Below are 23961 nucleotides of genomic sequence, written 5' to 3'. Positions count from 1 at the left end.
GGGATACCGGGGCCGCTTCTTACCCCGCCCGCCGCCCGGGACACACAGACAGGCTCCACCCCATGGAGCTGGGCCCGGAACCCTCCGCCGTGGGGCCTTGTCTCCACCCGGACCTAGCTCCGACTGGACCTAGCGCAGCAGTTACCACAGCAACCGATCAACGGTCGATTACAGGTGAGTGAGGAGGAGGGGACTAATCACGGGGATGTGTCCTCAGCAAGCCTCCCTCCCTTCCCAGGAATGGGGACCCCCCCTCAGCAGCACCTCCCAGGGAATGGTTATCCCTAACATGGGAATGGGGATCCCCTCAGCAACACCCTCCCCAGAAGTGGGGATCTCCTCAGCAATAGTCCATCCCCATGAACAGGGTGAATAAATTCCAGGAGACCCCCTGAAAATCCAGTGGCTGGGTCTCCCAGCTTTGAAAATTAAACCTTGCAGTAAGACTCAGCACTTACCCCAGAATCACCTGGTCTTCAGGGTCACATCAAAGCCTGCCTCTCATTTATCTGTCTCCCCCACTCTCTATCCCTTGACATGCCCTTCATTGTAGAAGACATCATGGATCCTGATTTGTACCTAAGCAGTTCTAGTTGTTTTGTCTAGGGCCTACTATCTGCTCCCAGGCTTGTTTGTGGGGTGGTAAATGGCAACCCTGCAGTTGCCAGCTCACACACACTGGCCGCTCACCCCACTTTCTCTGTATGAGTGGTTGAGTCAAGAAGGCCTGCAGCCCTGAGCCAAATAAACCTACACAGCACTCGTTTATCTGTGGACATTTTAGAGCTCCTCCAGCATCATCACTGCCTGCGGCAGAGTGGAAAAAGCTTGCATAACTTAGGGCGTGGTCTCTCAGCCTGTAGGTGTTTGGCTAAGGTAGCAGCAAAGCACATGCAAGCTCAACGGGGTCTGTGCTCATTTATTAAAAACAAACAGCTCTTAGGCCTTGTCTTCATTGCTAAAAAGGTGCATTTTTTACCATAAAAATGGGGTACTAACATCCGTGAACTGTCCTGAGGTAAAAACACAGTGAAGATCAGGCACTTCAGTTTTGCTGTGAGGTAGACTCACTGAGGTCAGCACTACATCTCATCTAGTGTGCCTTGTGTTAAAACTAAAGTGCCTTGTCTTCACTGTGTTTTTACCTTGCAATAGATAGATCATGCACATTAATTACCCTGAAGGAAAAACATCTGCTTTAGCAGTGAAGACAAGGCCATAGAAGAAAACACGAGCATGCCCAAGGTGTTTGGGTTTGATTAAAGTCCATGTATCATGATCCCATAGTACTGTGCTAGCAGCCTTCAGTTTACAGGGGAGGAAACTCTTCCATTTGCAACATCTGTGTACAGCTCTCTGTAACTTTGCAGGACAATGACTCTTTTGTGCTGGATTTTTTTACGCTTTTTTTTCAGCCCAAAGGGGAAATTTTGGTACAGTTCCATTTGGCCCTTTCTGGGTTGTGTCAGTAGGAAATGTTTTGTTTTCCAAGTGTCATCTTAGACGATATTTCTGTGCTCTGATCATTGTGGTAAAGTCCCAAAGCCACCCATCAGGGCTGGAGCTTCATTGTACTAGGCACTGTACAAACATCTAGGAAGTCACAGGCCCTGTCGGTTAATTTAAGAGCTTCTAACTTGCCATAAGCTTAGTTCACATTGACACAGGCCTTTGACTAGTGCGAAGAAACATGGTTTAGAAATAAATAAAGTTTTAAGCAGTTTGAAAAGTTTTCCTTTGAAACAAATCATATCTTTGACTTTCTCCAGGCTGGGTCAGCAGGGAGACAGGCAAAAACCAGTCTACCTGTATCCTAACTGATCTGTAACACCACACCTAAAACTTGTATAACTAGCTGTGCATTTTAGATGTCTAATCACCTGTGTACTTAACCTGCATATATCCACGTGGATGGTATTCACATGGCACAGCACTGAGCTGTAGAGGAGACCATGGGAAGACAATGAGGAAAGCAGAAGTGAGTCCTACAAAATAGGTATAGTCATTTCTCCATATAAAGATAGGAAGCTTCTTTCTTTGTTATAGCTAGTTCCTAAGTATTATCATCCGTTTCCTCCCATTATCTCAAGGATCTATTTACTGTAGGATTTCCTGGGTCTCTCCATCTACTGTGACGGGCACCTGTGTTGTCATCACACCAGGGAAGACAGAAAGATGCCAGTATATATCCGGAAACATCCCCTGGAGATCCCTCCACCTTCTGAAAAGGACTGGATTAAGAAGGATGAGGAAGAAAATTTCTTCCTGCAGGATCCCGATCAAATCTTTGATTCATTGCCTCAGCCTTTCCGGATGATCAATAAATTGGTGACCCTAGTATTCGAGCAGGCCTGGGAAATCATTGAGAAAAAGGAGGCACTTCGAGAGGCACAGACACTGAAGGTCCAGCCCAAGTTGTACCTGCCCACAGCTGAATTCCAGGTACTGAGACCCTTCATAGCACAGCTGCCACCTGTCATTGCAACAGTTTGTCGAGGCACTGTCAGTTCAGTTCCTTTTGCTTTCTTCTTCAATTGTCACCCCTCTGCCCATTTAAATTCCTGAGACGCCATTAGCATTTCCCTCGCTTTCAGTTTCATTCCACAAGGCTACAGCTCTAAGCTTGCTCATCTGAGAAGTACAGGACATGGCCCATTTCAAAGCCCATCTCACCCTCCTGAAAGAGGCGAGGTGGTATTAAATCATGTCAGGCTCACCCTCTGCTTTTCTACGCCAGACTGACCCTAGCCCCTGCTTATTCTGGAGAAGTTGATGAGTCTGTTGCTATCATATGGACAAACTCAACTGCGTTTTAAAAATAATACTTTAGAAATGGTGCAGAGCAACACTGAATGCAGCTGCATGGTGCCCAGGGACTGTGTGGGCTTTCTGAGGAGAATGTCTGCACTTGCTCTGCTTTCCCTGTGGGAGTAGTGGGGTGTGGGAAAGCTCTAGTGCTACTGAACAGTGCCTGGGGATTGAAGGCTTCTGTTTATCCCTAGCACTGGCGGTGACAGGGCAAGCTTCCCTTGAAGAAGTTCCTCATCCTTGATATTGGTGGGATCTTTCTGAAATTGGAGCTAGACTTCATGCCCTAGTGAAGGTCATAGGATTTCGCCGGCAAATGGCTGGTGTAGCTGATCAGTCCCCCTGTCATGGGGTGGCGGGGCAGGGTCATGTTCTCTTCTGCTTTGTTTTTCATCTCTGCAGGTGATGGGAAGAGCCAACTGCCTCGCAGCCTCTGGACAGCATGTCTTTGTTGGACTCTCCACAGGGCTTGCAGTTTTCAGCATGCCCAACTGTAAGCGGGTCTGTGCTTGGGAGTCAGCCAGGCTAGAGATTTGTGCCATCCGTACCTCCAACCTTGGCAATGAGACCCACCTTTTCGTTACCGTGGATGAGATGGGTAGGTGCCCCATGAGCTTCCTCAAGTCCCACATGGGGAGAACTTTGAGGACAAGTTTGCACCATGATGGAATGGAGGTGGTGGGGGAAGTGGCATCTACTCAGTAGAAAAGAGCTAAAGCAGGATGGAAGTAAGCATGAGTAACACATTTCTGAGAGGGTCCTGCAAATAATGGGGACTAGTCAACAGACTTCAGAGAGGGGGTGGCGCCATAGCTAGTGCCCTCCCTGTTGCGCAACAGAGGTTGGTTACATGGGGGAAGCAGCACACTCAGCGCCTCTCACATTCTGTAGCAATACCCTGAGCCAGTCAAGGAGTAATGATGCTGGGCTTCAAGGCGGAGGCTTTCATCCAGCCCTTCCACTTCAGGGACAGTCAGTGTACTGCAGTGTGGAGGTTAGGCTGAGGAGAAAAGATGTCAGCTCCATATTGAGTCCAGTGGCCTTACCATGATACTAGTGTATGCAGCAGTCCCAGAAGGGTCCATTGGCTTCTGGTTGAGTCCAACTCTAATGAAGTTGGTTTTAGTTCTCTTTCCATTAGAGAGAAGAAAGTTGGATCTGAGCAAATCCCCTTGGAGCACAGGCCATCTCCATGCTGGACTTGTGGCTAATGTGGCCACCCTAGGGTGTGCGTTGGGGGGAGGACATGTGAAATCCCATGTCCTGGCTGCTGGTGTAACACCCCTAGCAAGACAGATGCATAGATGCTTTCCAAGTTCTGAGCATTGCTGCACTGACTCCAATAGCTGAAAAGTGCATGAAAATGCCTGGGGCTCCCACCCACCTCCCCCTTTCCCATTTGAAGCTCTGTTTTCTTGGGGAGGAGGGCTGGATGCAGGTCTCTCTGCTTATGTCTACACTGCAGCTAGCAGCAAGCCTCCCAGTAAGCAGACAGACCTCACGCTAGTGGGGCTCAAGCTAGCACTGTAAAAATAGCAGTGTGGATGAGGCAGCAAGAGTAGCAGCTCAGACTAGCCACCCGAGCTTAGAGCCAGGGGGTCAGGCAGGCTTGGACTTGGCCAAGTTGCCAATTGCCATCTATGCCACAACGTCCACACTGCTATTTTTAGCATGGTAGCTGAAGTGGAGCTAGCATAAGTCTGTCTGCCCAGGCTGCAGCACTCCCACTGCAGCGTCTGTATTCCCTCTGGCTGGGGCCATCAGCACTGCTCTGTGTGTCACTAGACAGCAAGCTGTGGCTGAGTCTTCTGAGAGCCACAGAAGGCACCTAGTCCTAGTGCCATTACTGCACCCTCCAAAGGAGCTGAGCTGTGCCCCTCACTCTCTTCCCACCCACTTCTTGCCTCTGTTTTTCTCTTCCAGGACTTGCCCGTCTCTTTTATTTTTACAAAGACAGTCTGCTGCTCATTAAAGTCCTAAATGAAGTGGTAAGTCCTCTGTGTGTGTCATGGGCACTGAGGCGAAAGTCTCTGTGTAATAAATAATCGTGGTTACTAACAGCACTCAGGAAACATGTGGCTAAGGGCAGCAGCTGGAATGGAGATCAGAGGTCCTGGTAACTGGGTCAGTGGTGCATAACTCACCTGTAATCCCCTTTGAACCCGCATTATCCCTGGTACAGACCCCAGGTTATGCCCAGAATCTCCTCTGAGATGTCAAAATCCCAGAGGTGCATCAGCATTCAGCAACAAACTAACTCAACACTAAAGAAGCCTGTCTTCAAAAATGTGGAGTCTGACTCTGGCGGACTGGGCCAGAGCGACTCAGGCACGGGGGGGGGGGGGGGGTGGGCTCTGGGCTGAAGGGGCTCAGGCAGAGGGGCTCTGGGCTGGTGGGGCTTGGGCCAAGGGGTGGGGAAGCTGGGGGGCTCGGGCAGAGGGGTGGGGTGGGGGGCCTCTGGGCTGGGGGGGGTGCTGGGCTGGAGGGAGCTCTAGGTTGGGGCACAATTTGTACTTGTTTCCCCTCTTTAGCTTGTTGAAAAGCTTCTCGGCCCTCCCAAGCCACTCACAGGGGGCTGGGCCTCGGGCTATAGCTGCATGTCAAGACTTTGGGGACTCTGGCCACCTGGCAGGTTCCGGCCCCCCTCCCCTTCTGTGCATTGCACAACTCCTTTGTGACAAACCCCACAGGGCGGCAGGGTGTCCCATTGTTGCCATCCCTGGCTTCAGAGAATCCCTCAGGCTGGGCAACAGGCACACGGACCCTGCAGGCATGCTCTCTGCAAACACCCCCACTGCCCAAGGCCAGCCTTACATTGATCACAGACAACCTGGACGCCCCATGGCCAAAGGAACGAACCTTTGCTCAGGCTTTGGGAAGAGCCTCTCAGGGCTGAAGGCTCCCCACTGAGGGCCAAAACCATAGGTGGCTGTAGAGATTCCTGTCCCAGTCTTCAAGGCCCTGCCCCGTCTACCCCCCGCCAGTCTGTGCTCTCAGCTCTCTCTGCCTTTATCACCTTTGCTTTGCCCATGCCACTGCTTCCTTCTTGCCTTTCTCCCACACTCCTCCCCCTGCGGAAGATACATTCTGCACCTGCTGGTGCTCGTGAGTGGCTTTCAAGGGTAGCCCAATGCAGAGCCCGCTGCACTAAGCCAGTGGAGGCCTGACTCTGATGAGGTGTGGAGCTGAAGAAAATGGACACAACAGTTTAGCCCAATGCGCACAGAAAAAGGCACCTCTGGCCTCCAGCCCTACCTGAGAATCCTGGAGCACTGTGAGGTGCAGGAGCAAACCCCCAAGAACAAGGGCATCTTCTCCTCCCCTCCTGCTCCTACACCAACCCTCTGCGCATGGAACGTTCTTCCCAGACCTGTTCCCGGGGCGCCTGCCTCTTTTCAGTCAAATTCCCCGGGTCCATTAGCAATAAGGGCACACCACAGCAAGCATCACTGTCCCTTTTCAGCAGCCCCAGCCTTTTCTGATGCTTGCATGCCTTTCTTTGGCAGGAAGAGATCAGCAAGAGAAACACCTGTGTGGAGGCGGAGCTCTCCCAGAGGGGCGATTATGCAGGCATCCTGCTGCAAGGCAAGTCCTGTTGGGACCCAGGAAGTGTATCAGATGCTGGCTGTCCTGCTTCAATGGGTGGGGCCTGCAGCTCATGGAGCTTTGTAAAACTTACTCACCAGTCTAGGGAGCATCCTCTGGGATTCCCCAGTGCCCTCCTCAGTCACCCCAACGTGTCCCTCCAGCCAAGGAGGGCTGACACTTCTCCCTTTCATCTGCCAAAGGCCCAGCAGGGACCCAGCCCGTGCGGCCAGCTAATCCTGGAAGGCAGCTCGCTCTGGGGCTGGTCAGTGGTGCCTCTGGGTCTGCCAGACAGGCCATTCAAAGCAAAGCAGACTCCCTCCTCCTGCTCTGATCACCAACCCCAGCTCCTCAACCCTGTCCCCAGGCCCCACATTTACACTGGGAGCATATGGGCCTGTATACTGAGAGGCTCTCTGCTCTGACACAGGCTGGAGAACTGCACAGAGAGGCTCTTCCTGAACCTGCTGCAGTAAACAACCCTCGCCAAATCACAGGGGTTTCCTCGTCACAATTCTTGTCTCAGAGCAGTGAGAGCCAAGTGAATGCCCTCTTCTGCCCCAGCAGGGTCTTTGTGCCCACAAAGGGGCTCTGGTGGAACCTTGAGGGCTAGAAAAGCAGATGTGACACCCCACAGGCAGCCAATAGGAGACCACTTTGCAACATGACCCAATGAGTATAGCTCCAGTCCCTAGATCAGCATCCCCGACACAGGGCTTTGTGGGGATATGAGCTCGGGGATCCTACATTTGAAAGGGAACCCTAATCCCATTCATGAGGGTACATAACAGCAGCGTCCTCTTGCCTGAGAGACCTTTTCTCCTCCTTTCCAATTGCTCAATGCAGTTTCCCAATGCAGGCAGCACAGAGGCTTGGCTGGAGATCTACCGATTGCCTAAGGATTCCTGGCTGAAGGAGACAGACCATGCCCAGGCAGCTGCAGTAGTGTCATCTTTCAGAGAGAGGAGGTTCAGCCAGGCGTCGACGGTGCAAAATGTTTTTCTTTCCTACCGAGATATCTTCTGTCTTGCCCTTTCACCTCCATCTCTTTCCATAGCCCTTGTTTTCACAGCTCCACCAGGCTGAGCGGGTTTGTCAGCACACTGATGGGGAAGAAAGTGGGGACATTGTCACCCAACCCACATTTCACAAACCCCTCGTATTGTTGGGCCACTATTGTCACCCACAGGTCAAGTTTTCCAAGGAGGTTCCTCGAGATCAGAGGCCAGAATCCAATGTGCTCCCCTCCCCATAAGTATTGCCCCCAACTGGGGAGGCATCCAGTGCAGGGTGGTTTCTCAGGCAGCCATTTCTACCCCCTGAAATGCCCTTCATACTGGCAGAATGGCCAAAAAGGGCCTTAGTGTAACTGAGAATTGGGTGAGGTATCTCCAAGTATGAGTCAGGGAAGCTGATCCTCCAGTCTGGGCTTCTTTGAATTGGCTTCATTTTTCAGTCCCATGCCAAAGAGAAGACCTGGCTGTGTGTCAGAGCCCCACTTGCTCAGGTGGAGAAGGGGATGCTCTGGATTACCATGGTCAGCTTGTATGAACTAACCACAGCCTCTTTCATTTTCCTTGGCAGAAAAGTCTGGAACTGCCAGGAGAGGGCTCTGCAGAAACGGTAACCAAGGCCTGAGTGAGAACTTACCAAGCTCTCCAGGAAGATTATGGATGTTGAGTTGGTGGCTGCATTTTGAACCCCCTGCATCCCACCTTTTGGGGAGGAGCACCAGGAATCTGGGTCACACTCTTTGTTCTAAGCATCCAGTAGATCCATTCCAGTGTTCACCTGGGCTAGTCCCCACCAGACCCGAGATCAGCAGAGGCTGGCCTTGCCATTTAACAGGAGTTGCTCTTCAGCACTGACAGGCCAGCTCCCCGCCCCCAATGACTCAGACCCAAGGCAAATGAACACCTAACATTCCCTTCTCTACTGCTCCAAGTACTCATGTCAAGAACTCCCCTTCGCCCTTGCATACACCTAGGTCCTCACTCTCACTAATCCCCATTCAGGTACCTAGCCACGTCTCTGTGCAAGGACTAGTGCTGAGGGCAGGAAGCTGATGCTGGCCTCCTGCTTGTGGCAAGTGTCCGATTCCCCATTCCCAACCAAGCAGAGGGGATTCTACCCCATCACAGGTCCCTTGAAGCCTACACTGGTTCTTGTACTCAGCAGCAATCTGAGTATCCCTCACCTCTGATCCACTCTCACTGGAGCCTGAAGACATCACATACTGTTCCCAGGACCATGCTGTATCTGGGGACCTTTGGGGAGGGATCTCTAATGGTAGTTAGGGTACCCTAAAGGGTAGGGTATTTGGAGCACTGGGTGATGGGGCATCTGGGGAAGAGCTGAGGGTGGAGCGCTAATGCAAGCAGGATCCCATGGGGCTGTGCATGTTTCCCTTCAGATGGAAGCTCTGGCTCCCTCAGGCCCATGGCCTACATAGTGGACACAGGGACAGTGGGAGCAGCATGCTGGGAGGGGAACTCTGCAAACCCTTCCTGGGAGGAGGGTTTGATTCCCAGGGGAACAATTCTGCAGGTGTTCAGCTGTGACAACTTCGTTGTTGGTAGCATGAGGCAGCATAGGCCACAGAGCAGCTCCTGGAAGTGCCCGTGCTCAAGGTGACTGTCTCTTCCGTTGCAGGAATCACCTATGTCTGCAAACAGAGTTGAAACTAAGCTGAGTCCCCCAGTGCTGCTGCTGAAGGTTAGGTCGCCCAAACCTCTGACAGGTCAGACCCCTTCTCTCGGGCCCTTTGTTTGTGGTGGGGAAGTGGGAATTTACTCAAGTCTGGTTAAATAATAATGGTTGTGTCTCTCTGCATATTTCTCTCTCTCTTTGGGTGCTTGTATGTGTCTGTCTTTTTGTGTTTCTCTCTATGTGAGTGGCTGGATAGCAACATAAAGATCAAAACTTACAGTACAATGCCCACTGGCTCCACCCTGCCCCTTGCCTGTGGCTCATCTCTGATCCTGGAGTGGGACTCGCTGCTTACTTAGCTGTTAGTATCCCAGCTGCATTAGTGATGCATCACCTCTATTAATGATTATTATGTATATTACAGTGGTGCCCAAAGGCCCCACCCGTGACCAAGGCTCTATGGTAGTGGGGTACGGCGCACACACATGCAGATATGATCCCTACCCCACGGAGCTTTGAATCTCGTCCTCTTGCTTACTGCCTGGTCTTCGTGGCCTTTCCTCTCCTCCACCCTTATTCTTACCAAAAGCAGTGCCAGGCCCAGCCTGGCTGTCTGAGCCCACATGATCCCTATCCAATACCAGCTATACAGGGGTAGAGCAGCTGATCAGAGAGTCGAGCACAGAGGGAGGCAGCCTGGGGTTTAGGCCCTTTCCCCAGGGAGAGGTGAGGCAGAAAGCAGCCACCATTGCTTTTGTAAAAGGAGCTGGCTCCTGGCCATGGACCTGGGCCTTATGCTAGGTCAAAGGCTTGTGAGAGGTGCTTCCACCCAAGGGAGGAGAATGGACTCAAGTCTCCCACCTCCATGATGGTATGACCCTACATGAAAGGGGAAGGGTTACCCCTCCCCCAAGAGCTTTCGTAGATCTCAATGGATTCTGCTTCTTCTGGATCTCTTTCTCCCCCCTTGGTGTTCACGATCCAGGAAGCACTTTTAAAAGTCCTTTGGAGGCTTTGATGAAGATTGATGATGGCAGTGTGATCGGCTTGGGACAGAATCACGTGATCAAAGACTACCAATGGGAACAGCAGGACGCAATCTTTCGCAGCACCTTCCAAAAGCATCTGGAGAGAGAAAGTGAGCCTGACAGCAAGGAGGAGAAACCCAGGTGAGAGGGATGCAGGAGTGCACCTCCAACCCTTGCATGCTGGCATTTCAGCCCAGGGATTCACAGGAGTTGCCATCACACACCGCCATCTCCAGGGCACTTCCCAACTGTTACTCTGAACCGGGGCCCAAGACGTTGGCTCCCTGGTCCCAAGCCATCAGGGTATGGCCACAGCCACTCCTGATCATGTTGAATTGCCCTGTTTATCAAGGTATTTCCATAGCATGTATTTATTATCCCTTCCTTTCTCAGCCATGCTGTGTTTCATTTTCTCCTGCCCGGCCGGATACTGCAGATCGGACCTGAAATCAAAGCACAGCCAGGTAATATAAAGCAGATAGACAGAATGCATCATTAACCTGTGGAACTTACTGCTGCAGGATATTGAGTTTCAAACTAGATCAGGCACTATTATGACAAAGAATAGCATCTGCAAAGACACAAGCCCGGATGAAAATGATAAGGGCTATCAATCCTCATGCACTAGGCACATGTAAAATGCTAGCTGGGTTCATAAGAACTTGCCCCATGGTCTGTTACTGCACAAGAGAAGATTTATATCCTCCTCTGCAGCATCTGACATTGGTCACCCTGGGAGGGAGGATGCGGGACTAGAGCGATGATTGGCTACTTTCTTGTGGCCCTAACCAAAGCAGGGTGAAGTGGGCACTGCCATAGGCCAGGAAGTGCTGTGAGTGGGCCAAAGGCAACAAGTGTCATTGCTTACTGCCTTCCTCTGGTTCATGATTCAGCGGTGAAGCTCTCTGTCCGTGTCCAGCCGTCTCTTTGTTTATAATTTAGCAGCCACAGAAACTGCTGCAACAGATGTTCCCAATCGGTGATGCATGGAGAACTGGCTCTCTTTCTTCTTCCCAGATGAGAGAAACAGGGCGGGAGGGAGGAAGAGAAGAGCAGAAGGTGCCCATGAGGTTAATTATCCCTTGTGAAGAAAAGTTCTTATTGCACTAAAGAAGCCCCAAATCCATAAATGCTTTCCCCCGGTACACTATCAGAGGGATGCTCTGGGTTTACGAATGACAGAGAGTCAGGGCCAGGCGACGGGGAATGGGAGGGGAGATCTCCTGAGACAATCTCCCTGTTAATATGTGGCTCCCACTGTGGACACATTTGAGCACGCCCCGTGCTCCTGACTGGCTGAGTCACTGTGGCAGCTTGGCTGCTGTGGATACAGTAAAAGAAACAGCCTTCCTCTTGCCGAACTAATTGGTGTCTCCAGCATTTTAACCAGCAGTTCCCATCCTCAGGCAGGCCAGCAAGTGGCACCAGTGCATTAGCCTGCCATCTTTGCGCCAACGTCTCATCACTCAAACCAGCTGTGTGGCCCAGACCCCAAGGAAGTTGTCATAGGTCAGGTGCCTGCTGCTCTCAATATATGCTGGCACTGGGGGCATGGCTATTGAAGGTAGAGGGGCATAGTTCTCACACCATTGCACAGCAAATCTCTTTCTCCAAACACGTCTATGTCCCCAGTGGGTTTGGGTTGATTGGGCTTCCTGCTGCCTGGACCACCTCTTGTAATGGGGACTGCCAGGTGTGGGGGAGAAGCTGGTGGGGGAGGGGGTGACATAGGCAGTTAGAACAGATAGGCAGGGAAAGAAATATCACCAGGAATAAGAACTTTTGTTCTGTTTCAGGCTCTGAATGAGCAACTCCAAGGGATGCGGAGCCCAGACAAGTTTCTCCAGTGTGCTGATGCAGCTGGCACAGGAGACTTCTCTGTGTAACTCAGATTCCCTCAACTCCTGGGACTGTTTTTAGGGGAAGCAACCCAGGCTTTCAAGCTGTCCACTCCCCTCTCCTCTCTCTGATCTCCCTCTTCCAGACGTGCCCACTGGAATCACTGTGCATTGGAATGGAAGCCACAATCTCTGCCTGTATTTACTCACCCGGCCATCAAAGGAGAAAATGGGTAAGAAGCGAAAGAATGGGGGGCAGGAGTGCAGGGTTCTTATTTTCAAACTTCTGCTGTAGATTTCAAAAGAAAGTGGTTTGTACAAAAAGGCTTTTCCCTTTAACCCTGCACTGGCAGGAGATCTTCTGACCTTTCCCAATAGGGCCCCCTTGAATCTTCCTGACCTGAAAAGGGCCCCAACGGTCAGGCTGACATTTCCCAGAGGGCACGGCCCCTGACTTTTTCCATACCTTTTGCCCTGGTAGGGCACCGTATGTTTGTCCCCATGGAGCTCAGTCTCCCACAGCCTCAGCATTTCTGATTCAGTCATTCATAGCAACCAGCAGTGAGCTCACAGCAGGGAGGGAAACTGGGTCTAACCTGAGAGTGCTTCCACCCTGCCCAGGTAGGAGGAAGAGGCTTAAGGGCTAAAAGTCTAATGACACTAGGAAGGGGATTGTTCTCCCAGACAAGCTGGGATGGGAACCCTGTAAAGGCAGCATCCTTAGCCCCATGGCTGGGGGGCAGGGAGTACTTCATTTCACTCTCGGTTGGCCAATGTTGAGAGGGGGTTGAGCCAGCTTTCATTAGCTAGAAGAAGTAAGACATAGGAGAGGAGAGGAACTGGCTCCATGGCTCACATTTCTCCATTAGGCCAGGGTGGCAGCTGGATGGTGAGGATTTCCAGATGGACAGTGTCCCAAGTGAGGCCACTGCAGCAGGCAGCTCCTGACCTGCACCCACTGTACTCAGCCCAAGAAGGCTGACACACACCAGGGGCTGATGTGGAGGGACGGGGACAGGGACTCCCCTTCTCCCTGAAGATGAGGCTCAGCTGTTCAGAGGCCATGCTTCTCCCTCCAGATGCTGAGCTAAAACCTGACACTGTCTGGCCATGTGCTGCTCCAATCACCTGCTCAGCTGTCACCTCCTGCTCCTCTTACATGGCTCTGGCATGTGAAGATGGGACGATAACGGTGTGGGACAGAAGTCTAGGTGAGCTCTCCCATTGCTGGAATTGTTGGGGACTTGGGGGTCTGGATGTGCAGGCTCTGGATCACAGAGGGGTTTTCAAGAACATTTTCCAAAAAAACCTGCAGGCTTGCTTGTTCCCTAGCCACAGGTGGCCAAACATCCCAGGTGGCCTTAGCTGAGTAGCAGAGTCTGTCATGTCACATGGCCCGAGTTTTCAGGGGCCAGGTCCAGTTCTGACAGAACTATCCCCTGTCCTGCAAGAGGACAGTGAAACCAAAATGCCTTTGGGGCTGGCCCACAGTTATGTTTGCAGCAGCTAAAGCTCCCAGTGCCCTGCTTGGATGGTTTCGGGACATTCCCCCATCTGGACGACGTAGCCTCACGCTATTTGTGGGGCTGAAGCAGTGTCACTACATCCTGACAGTCTGATTCCCGATGACAGGTTCACAGCATCACCGGGCTGTGATGCAATGACCCTCCCAGAGCAAAGTTCAAGAGCGTGCCCTGTTCTGTACTTGGGCTGGTCCTTTGACTGCACCAGAGCAGGCCACAGTCCCACCCAAATCCATTGGTGATGCAGTGTGAGCAGGCTGTGATACTGCACCGCTACATGGCAACGTAAAGTTTGGGTTCCTTGGGCCGAAGCTGAGAAAGTGGCAACCCTGCCATGCTGCACCATAGCCAGGAGGACTGCAGGCAAAATGAGCCCAAAACAGAACCTGGCCCAGTTCCTAGCTAAGCCAATAAGATTGAGTCATGCTCAACTTCCCTCCCATACAAGTCACTAGCTATCTATGGTACTAACAGAGGTGCCCATTAGTTCAGCATGGGTGGGGTGGAACCATGCTGAGCTTCCCTCACATGGAGGTCACCTCCTTGGAGCCAGGCTGTCTCTCTCTCAGGTGGAGGCCAGATTCAGTGCTGGCGCCTTTATCTCCAAACTGCTGTTTGTTCCTGATTGTTGGGTGCTTGTGCCTTTCCCAGGGTTTCCACTAGCTGTGACTGCCCTTCCAGAGGGATGTCTCAGCCGCACCATCCACTTCCTGCAGACATCTACAGCCCCAACGGACCAGCTGCCTAGGCCCAAAGTGCAGCTTCTGGTGCTGTGTACGGATGGGTCTCTCCACCTGGTTATAATATCAGGGCCCAGAGAGTCCAGGACCGTGCTCCTGGCAGACAGGTGAGGTGGGTTCTGCTAGGCCCCAGGGAGGTTGGTCACAGGCTAGATAAATTGTCTCAGTGGCGTGGTGGGGGTTCCCTTTGCTAGAAGAGAGTTGTAAACACTTTCCCTCCCCTTGGGAGACCTCACCACTGTCTTTGGCGAGGCAGGAAGCAACCCAGCAAACTCTCTCACCCCATTATCAGTACCAAACACTCAACCTTAGCAGCAACAGTCACTTTGTTTAGCAATACACAATCACAGTCCTTCAGGCATGGATCGGGGCATCTCCTTCCCTCTGAGCTCTGGCTGATGCTGATGCGCAGTGAGACATGAGCTCATGAGACCACAGGCTCGGGCTGCCCTTTGGCCTGTCCCTACAGCCCTGCCTGGAGCCATATCTCAGCAGGCATTGTCCCTGCAGGAGCCACCGTGAGGTGTTGCTGGTGCCTGCTTGGCCTTCTTCCAGGAGAGCTTGGAACAGAAGTTGGGGTGGAATTCCCTGACTTGTGCCTGCCTAACTCCCGTTTGCTCATGCTCCTGCCAATCTGACCTTTGATGGTAGGGCCAGCTCCCAGTTTGCTGCTCTCAGAAGGGCAGCATTTGGCCTAAATCCCCTGTGAACCCCTGAGTCATGCACTGCAGCTCTCGCTCTCCTGGCTCCTCAAAGTGCTGCATCTGCACCCAAGCAGCATCCTAAGAGTGGGTTTACTTTACAGGTCCGAGGACCCAGATCAGACCATCAGTGCAGTAGCACCGATTCCAGCCTTACCTGGTGCAGTGAGTGTTGCGAGTCTCCCCCTCTAGGGCCCGGTGTCCTCTGAAGTGCATGACTGTGCAGTAGGGCCTGGGGGCACAGCACTAGCAGCTGGCCTCAGTCACCAAGCACTGAGGTGAGGCCTGAGTGGCAGCACCCCCAGGAAATCCCAGAGGTGTGGAGAGGTCACAAGGCAAGTCCAGCCCAACCCAGTTATAAACTACAGGTGGAATGTGGAGCCCTGTGACCAGCAGAGATGGACAGCCATTTCCAAACAGGCACCAGGACCTTGTGGAAAATAAAGGGTTAAAAGCATCTGGCCGGAGCCAGCCCTAGTGCAGTAAGTGGTGCTCTGCTGTTGCACCTCAATCCTGACCCACAGCATTTTCGCTATTGCAGCCCTGGGTTCTCCACACAGCTCCGGCCCATGCTCCTCATTTCCGGTCTGCAGGGTTCCTGCATCCCGCTAAGGCTTTAAGGCTCTCTCTCCTGCCCCAGCCCCAGCCCAGGGAAACGGGAATGGCCCTGCAAGTGCTCTCCATGCAGCTTCTGTGCCCTGCTGCTATTTCAGGTGCTGGTGTTCTCCTGGGATGGCACAGTGTGCCTCACAGACACTGCCACGCCACGGCCTGTTTGCCACTTCATCACCCCACCCTCTCACACAGTAGCATCGCCCTGGCAACCGGTGTTTACCGTGGATACCACGAACCACGGCCTGCTCCTCCGAGGTAGGGAGTCTGGCACAGAAGGGAACGGGTGGAGGGAACTACCTGCTACCATGCACTCCTGTCACAGGTGGGAGGGGAAAGGGGGCCCTGAGTCTCCAGCTCCTGGAGTGGTTTGAAGCTAGCAAGTCCTAGGAGGCAGAAGGGTCAACTCACAATATGAAATGGGGGTGGGGTCTCCCCATGTGGCTGACAGATCTGCACAAGCTGCCCTGGACGCTAGGCCGATTAGCATTGTTGTGCAGCATCTGTGCACCGGTATCTGTCTGCACGCTGGCCCCCCTGAAAGCTGCTCACAAGTCGTACGCTGGCCTTTCGGTGCCTCCTACTGGTGAGAGGCAGCAGGACTTGCATGGAGCAGCAGGGTCTGAAAGCCTTGAACATCATTGCTGGGGCCATGGGGACTGCAGTGTGCGTCCCATGCTTCAATCGCTGTACAGGCTGAACTGGGCCAAGGTAACAGGCTGAGTAGACTGGCTGCCTCCCCTTTCCCTGAAGCTGGTCTCCTGGAAAAGAGGGTACTGGTGCTGCTAGGATGAAATTTTTGGTTGACTTTTAGTGCTTGTATCATTCCCCGTCAGCTGGTGCAGGAGTCGTCAGCCTTACTCATAGGGTGGGCAAGATGCTAGTTGAGGGAATGTTTTCTAGACATCTTCCGTCCTACTTGCCATCAGTTGGTTGCACCGCTCTTCCTGTTAGCCATCGCCTGGCTCCTCCTCCCTCCCATTTGTGATCTTAGCACATCCCTTCTGATAGTTTCTCAGGTAGCCCACTGCTGCAAGTAACACTGGGAAAGTATTGATGTATTAGTAGCTTCTCCAGGGTGATGTAGCAGCTGGGAACACTGGGGAGGAGGAGTGCATAGCCACGTACATAGCCATCTCTTTGCCAGCCCCATGTGCTGCACAGGCCATGATGCGAGAACATCCATGCTGGTGGATTTCTAGCAGAACCCACTCCAGACCTTGGCCTGTGTGGCCAGCTGGTGGCTCAGGACTATTTGGTCATTCGTGGTGATTGCTGCTCTAAATGAGGCCATTCGGGTCTTCCCCAGCTGAGTAGCTTGACATCAGAGCAGCCTTGAGAACAGTGTACGCAGATTGGTGCAGCCAGCTCCATGGTAGTCTTGGGTCACTCTTGGCCTCCTGTGATGGTTCTGCAGAATGTGCATCCTACATGTCCTCTCCTCTGGCACACAGGGGATGAGCAGCAGCAGCAGGCTGGTCCCCGGACACAGACCAAAGACAAGCAAAGCTCCATCTTCCTTTTTAATTTTGATTCCTACCTGTCCATGGAAGTTTTCCCAGCAGTACCGGAGCCTCCTCCTGAGTCCTTGCAGCACCTGCCATGGGTCGAGAGATGTGACATTTTCTTCCGTGACAGGTAAGCTTTTCCCACCAGGAAGTCTGCAGTGTTGGAAGCTGGGACTTGGCTCACACTCCTGGTAGGGCAGGTCCTGCCCTAGACCACAAAGGGCCCAGTGAGGTTCCAGAATGGCCTGAGGCGGGATTGTGTGGATTGGTATGATTTGTTCTTACGTATCACTGGGGTGAGACTGGAGTAAACTGTGGGCTATACAGGGGGAGCTGGGTCTGTGCCAAAGAGCAGACAGACACTCCACCTCAAGCATCCAGCTCTGCCCCTGGGGACGCTGCTCTGGGCATGCTCTGTGGATCTCTCCAGATGATTCTGTTTCCCCATGCACACAATTGCAGGGCAGACTCCTCCTTTACTGAACATACACAGTAGGTTTCTCTGCTTGAATAGGAGCTATTGCATCTTTGATTCAGGCTACATTAACTCCACCTGCTAGGCAGAGACTTTGCTATCTCATATTGTCACTAGATGGCAGTGTTACATCACTTACTGGATGACCTGTGTCTTGAGCTGTTACTTTTGGAAGACTGTCTGATCCAAGTCAATGGGAATCCTCCATTGACTTCAGTGGGTTTTGGATCAGGCCTTACGTTTGAGAGGCTGAAGCCTAGCGGTGGGGGTTGGGAGAAATGGCCTAGCAGGTTTCCGTTACCTAACACCTTTCTCTCTTCTCCTTCTAGGCCTGAGCCAGGGGAGTGGCAGGCTAGCTCAGGGCACAGAGAACCTTTCATCCCTAGCACCAGCTCAGTAATGCCTCCCCTTTCCATAGATCTGTCCCAAGGAAAAACCTTTCCAGCCTGCAGCTTTCTACTATTTAAATTGGCGACCCCCTTAGCCCATTGCTCTGACAGAGCTCAAATCACCAACCACAGAAGAACAAGTTTGTAGCAGACCTTAGTTTAGTCCATGGCAGGTACACATGCAGCACCCTGATTTGTGCTCACACAGGCTATTGGATGAGACCACAAATGGGGGGGGCAGCTTGGCTGCTGACATTCTAGCAGCCCATCTCAGTGTCCTGAATGGCACATGAAGAGGTGTCTGGCTGTTCTAGATCTCGATCTGCATTGGAGGTGGTGGTGGTCAATTCGCACGGATTTATTTGTAATTGGTTCGGTAGAGCCCAGAGAGCTCAGGGACAGGGAAAAAACAAAGTCTGAGCCCCTGCCTTCTCTTTCTTAGACTGCAGCGCCTGTCAGGACTCAGCCAGCAGGTACCCAAGTGCTGGAGCCAGCTGCGGAAGCATGCAGCCGCCCTGCAGAGGGAGAGCCGGAAGAAGTGATGGGGGCAGGAGGAGCTATAGTTAAGATCAACTTCACAGCCCTGGGTTGGCAGTAGGCCCACAAACCTGGCCTAGCATTGGCATTTTAACAGCAAACTATTTATTTTAACTGACTAATCTCCACCTCAAGGCAGCTCAGCCCACTGACTGACTTTCCCACCTCTTACCCAAGTCCACTGATCAGCCCATGCCAGCAAGGAGCAGAGCCTCCTCCCCTCATTCATCAAGGGTACTTGCACCATGTTGGGGGCATTCTGATAGCAGTGTCTGCTCATCACAGGGAGGGACCCAGCAGCCCAGACAGTTGAGCTAGAGAAGGTGCAGTGCAGCTTTGAGTCCCACATGGACGTGGAAAGTCCAAGCCTAAACAGCAGCTTCATGCATGCAGTTAGATCCGCATCCCTCCCTTTCAGTAAAGGCCTTCACACTGTCCGTCTGCTGTCTGTCTGTGGTGCTTCAGAGGCTTGGCCCTGAAGTGGGATTGCTCTTCTATCCCATCAGCTTTGGGGCTCCCCACATGCTCATCCCCTTGCATTTTAACCAGCCTGGTGCCTGGGGATGGGAGAGAATAGGACAGTGAATGTAGATGGACAAAGGCACCATTGTCCCACATGGTATTGGTGGCCTTTAGCAACAACAGGGAATCCAGATGTTCCCCTGAATCATAAGCTTTATTGACCAAGGATGGGCCAACACAGTGTTAGAGGCCTGTGCTGGCACTGGCCATGCCTCTAGATGCTTCTTCCAGCCAGTATCACTTCTCTACCCAAACCCCATGTGAGGAAAGTGTTGCTCTCCATCTGGATCTTCAGTCAGCCCAATGAGATCTACCCATTTATCTAGGTCCTTGGCACTGTGGTATCTGGACCCCTGCCATGGGGAAGGGATGAGGAAGAACAGAAGAGAGCGGGAAGGCCTGAGAGAGATGGGAGGGAGAAGCAGAACAGTGCTGTGGGTTGGTTTGATTTCTAGTCTCGCCTACTTGCAGCCAAACTAATCCTGCCATCTAAGCTGGGAGCTATACAGAGCAAAGTCATTATTCCCGGACAGGGAAAGGGGTGCCTGCAGCTCACAGAGCTGCCTCTGTGACACTCCTGGGTCTGAGAGGGTGTAGGAGTAAGACACTAGACTTGAGTCCCATGTGATAATGGAGAAATACTGACCACCTCTGGTCAGGAAATTCAGACTCCGTTCCCAGCAGTCCATGGAGGTGCTAGTTATTGGTAGGACATATGGGGTTGGGCACTGCCCTCAAAAGCTACCTCCGCTGTTACTTTCTCAGGATTGTAACTTCTACACTAAGCCTTGCTGGATACCCAGAGCCAGGCAAACCTGTGGTGCTCAGGATTTGTTCCTGTTTGATCACCAGTTCTGCCTGGGCCCAGCAGCTGTTCCTTGAGGAATCAATAAGAAGACTGGGTCATTCTGGAGTGGAGAGGCTGCTAAAGGATTCCTGGGGGCTGCATGGGTCGGGGAGAGCTAGAACTCACCCACCCTGCGGGTTGCTTAGAAGCAGATGTTAAGAGCAGCAGCATCAGGCTCAGTGTCTGTTAGATGACTCCACTGAGCAGCAGAGGGAGCTCAGAGAATGTGGTTTTGGTTTGAGCTGATCTATGGCCCAGGTCTGCATTCCTTGTGTACCTGCAACTCCAAATGACTTCAGCAGGCTTTGAATCAATCAGTCCTTAGTTCTGGGGGTACGTTTGCCAAAAGGCTGAGGCCCAGCCTACGTAAGCTGGAGGCACAATGCCATCACTGGGGCACAAGGAACAAGCACAAACTGCAGCCGCCAAGGAGAGCTTGCCCCTTGGGAAAGTCAGCCCTTAATAATTTAGCACTAGACAGTGCCACTGCTGCCTCCTTGTGGTCAGCTGTTGTCACTAGAACAGTGGGCTGCAGACTGCTGAATGCTTTGACTTTCAGTAAGCAATCTTCCCCTTTGGAGGCAGGTGGCAGATCTGGGGAGAAGAGACCAACATCCTCCAGGGATATGCGACAGCAGGCAGGGCAGCAGTCACTGGCTTGCCTCCCACAGGCTTTCCTCAAGTAGTTCGCCCTCTGACTTCAAACTGGGGTGTTTTGCCCAAGTGAGGACCAAGCCATTTTGCCATGAACGTTTGTGGCCTTTGTGACCTATGGGAGTACCATGCAATGGCTAGTAGGGCCCATATCATCTATGGGGAATTCCCCAGGAAGGTGGCAATAAAGCAGCACACTAATGGTTGACTTTTTAGGCCCAGCTTTGTCATAAATTACATCTGTGGCTGGTTCCCGGACTCTGCACAGAGATTGTGACTCAACAGCAGACATCCTTCTGCTCCTAGTGCTACTCAGCTTCCATATGCTTCTAGTTACAATGCATCTTAAGCGTATGTGTCTCTTTACCAAAGACTTGAGCTCAGACCCTCAAGGGTATTTAGGCACCCACCTCCAACTGAAACCAAAAGTTTGTGCCTAAAAGCCTTTAAAATGTGGCCCTTGGGTCTGATCTTTTAAACACCACCAAAATGTGATTCTCATGACCACGGTAGTCCTGTTGGCTTCCAGGAGTCAGCAGCAAAGGGTGGTGCCTCAGATCATTATACAGAAGCGAGGAGAGAAGCCCAGCCTCGACAGAACTGGCCAAGACAGCAGAATGCTCTTGCAAATGCAGGAATATAAACCCTAGCCCCGTATAGAACTCTTCCCTGTGAATCTCCCCTATATTAGCAGCTTGTAACTGTTCGCATGGTAGGCTGCCTCTACTGGCTAATTTAACACCCCCAGATATTAGTTTTCCAAACCTCAAAGGCTCAGCATAGAATAAGCGATGGTCACATAAACACCACCCTATACTGGAAACCTACTGACTGCTATGCCTATCTACATGCCTCCAGCTTTCATCCAGACCACACCACACAATCCATTGTTGACAGCCAAGCTCTACGATACAACCACATTTGCTCCAACCCCTCAGACAGAGACAAACACTTACAAGATCTCTATCAAGCATTCTTAAAACTACAATACCCACCTGCTGAAGTGAAGAAACAGATTGACAGAGCCAGAAGAGTACCCAGAAGTTACCTACTACAGGACAGGACCAACAAAGAAAATAACAGAACACCACTAGCCATCACCTTCAGCCCCCAACTAAAACCCCTCCAACGCATCATCAAGGATCTACAACCTATCCTGAAGGACGACCCATCACTCTCACAGATCTTGGGAGACAGGCCAGTCCTTGCTTACAGACAGCCCCCCAACCTGAAGCAAATGCTCACCAGCAACCACACACCACACAACAGAACCACTAACCCAGGAACCTATCCTTGCAACAAAGCCCCTTGCCAACTCTGTCCACATATCTATTCAGGGGACACCATCACAGGGCCTAATCACATCAGCCACACTATCAGAGGCTCGTTCACCTGCACATCTACCCATGTGATATATGCCATCATGTGCCAGCAATGCCCCTCTGCCATGTACATTGGTCAAACTGGACAGTCTCTACGTAAAAGAATACATGGACACAAATCAGACGTCAAGAATTATAAAAACCAGTCGGAGAACGCTTCAATCTCTTTGGTCACTCGATTACAGACCTAAAAGTGGCAATTCTTCAACAAAAAAACTTCAAAAACAGACTTCAACGAGAGACTGCTGAATTGGAATTAATTTGCAAACTGGATACAGTTAACTTAGGCTTGAATAAAGACTGGGAGTGGATGGGTCATTACACAAAGTAAAACTATTTCCCCATGTTTATTTCTCTCCCCCCCCCCCCCCCCCCGGCCTGTTCCTCAGATGGTCTTGTCAACTGCTGGAAATAGCCCACCTTGATTATCACTACAAAAGGTTCTCTCCCTCCTCCCCCCCCCGCTCCCCTGCTGGTAATAGTTCACCTTACCTGATCACTCTCCTTACAGTGTGTATGGTAACACCCATTGTTTCATGTTCTCTTTGTACATAAATCTCCCCACTGTATTTTCCACTGAATGCATCCGATGAAGTGAGCTGTAGCTCACGAAAGCTTACGCTCAAATAAATTTGTTAGTCTCTAAGGTGCCACAAGTCCTCCTTTTCTTTTTTCATAGAATTTTTGTGGCTCCCCAGTAACACCAGCCCACTTTGGGAGATGCCCATTTTCACTGCAAGGCCCCTGTCTCTCCCGTGTTCAGGCACTTATCACTTGCCCAACAGGACTCTGTTTTGGCCTAAGTTTTCATGGGTGGTTTCAGCAGTTTTTTTTTTTTTTTTTTGGGGGGGGGAGTGTAAAGAAAACCCATTCAGCTAGCAAAGCACAGGGCACGAGTAGGAAAGAAAACAATCCTTTTCACACTTAAAGAGAGGTTCAGATGTTTGTTTTGCCTTTCAAAACTCATTTAGCTTTAATCATTCAAAGCTGCCACCCTCGCTGAGAGGTGTGTGTTACTAAGTGTTGGAAATAATATTATTTGAAATTAATATTGTTATGGGAAACCAAAAACTAATTTAACTATAAATTCCTTTATTAAATCCAAAGGCCAAATGGTATTTATACAATTGCTGTAAATGTACCGACAAAGCCTAAATAATCCGCAATTTACTATACTCAATACAGTAACAAAAAGTATTCATAAGCATGTGATCAGTATACTTACAAATAGGCCAGACTTAGGGATGACAGTCGCACCCTGGCATACTCCAGCATGATAGTAGGGTCTGACAAAGAACCTTCAAATTCATAACTTTCATACCCTGCAACAAACAAACGTCAGAGCCAATTACCACATTCAAATCACTTGTAAGCTAGACAACTCATCCTAATTTTGATCCAAATAAGATTTACAAGCTCCTTCTACCCCCCCGCCCCCACTCCCTCCTGCACCAGGTCTCTCCTCCTTAATCTCTTCCCCTCCTTCCTGCTGGCCAACTTTTCATTGCAGCTGGGTTCACACAGGCTGGAGTTAACACTGGTCTGTGGGGTGGGAAGTTCCACATTGGCTCCGTTTAAGAGAAATTCTTATTGAAAACCATCTGTAGTCACTCCTATCAGTCAGAGGCCTTCTTAGAAGCTTCCCCTTATTCAATTAGTTGTGCTTTGAACCAGACATCCTCCCTACTGCATTCCCTTTGGGCCTTATAACTCATTTTCAAGGCCATCCTTCTACCTCCTAGTCAGGGCCTCTCTTTACAACACCCAGATATTTCCTTAATCAAAACTTAAGCAAACTCTCATTATTTTTTTTTTATCCTACACTAAGTTAGAGTAAGGGAGTGTGGGGGAAGGCAAGAAATAAAGAGCTTGACTCTGCAGCTGAGCATTGTGTTTCCTTTGTGCAAGATTCGCCATCCCCACTTTGCTTCCTGGGCTGCAGAATGGCAGCAGAGAGGATATGTGGCCACTACAACAGCATGAAGGCTAGATCGACCCTCCTGCCATACACACACTGACAAGGATCCGTGGCTGGGAAATCCACACACCCGGATGCTGTCCCCCAAAGAGCAACTGTGGCTTCACGGCAATCATCCCTGGAAGAGGAGGCATGATATGGGGGCAGATGTATTCACCTTTTCAATAGGTGGTCAGTTTGGTTGA

The 23961-nt window shown here is 51.4% G+C and overlaps 1 protein-coding gene across 1 annotated transcript; it reads left to right on the top strand.

Annotated features, from left to right (window-relative positions):
• Positions 1 to 49: 49 nt before the first annotated feature.
• On the top strand, positions 50 to 22448 carry WDR93 (WD repeat domain 93). Its single transcript, XM_048866397.2, has 17 exons — positions 50 to 174; positions 2091 to 2442; positions 3211 to 3406; positions 4732 to 4796; positions 6315 to 6397; positions 7257 to 7380; positions 7978 to 8016; positions 9046 to 9133; positions 10028 to 10211; positions 10464 to 10534; positions 12055 to 12141; positions 12988 to 13119; positions 14083 to 14278; positions 14977 to 15037; positions 15586 to 15742; positions 16939 to 17122; positions 18299 to 22448. The coding sequence occupies exons 2-17, from the start codon at positions 2176 to 2178 to the stop codon at positions 18396 to 18398; spliced, it is 2034 nt and encodes a 677-aa protein (XP_048722354.1). The 5' UTR covers positions 50 to 174; positions 2091 to 2175; the 3' UTR covers positions 18399 to 22448.
• Positions 22449 to 23961: the final 1513 nt, after the last annotated feature.

Source organism: Caretta caretta, chromosome 10 (assembly GCF_965140235.1).
Source record: "Caretta caretta isolate rCarCar2 chromosome 10, rCarCar1.hap1, whole genome shotgun sequence".
NCBI lineage: Eukaryota > Metazoa > Chordata > Testudines > Cheloniidae > Caretta > Caretta caretta.
Note: the sequence above shows the minus strand (reverse complement) of the source record. Positions and strands in the feature narration are given on the sequence as shown.

Bases quoted from the DNA above. Each gene is read 5' to 3' on its own strand.
- WDR93 (XM_048866397.2), top strand. From the start codon at position 2,176: ATGCCAGTATATATCCGGAAACATCCCCTGGAGATCCCTCCACCTTCT. The intron at 2,443-3,210 runs GTACTGAGACCC...TCATCTCTGCAG, and splicing joins TGCCCACAGCTGAATTCCAG to GTGATGGGAAGAGCCAACTG. The intron at 9,134-10,027 runs GTCAGACCCCTT...TTCACGATCCAG, and splicing joins GTCGCCCAAACCTCTGACAG to GAAGCACTTTTAAAAGTCCT.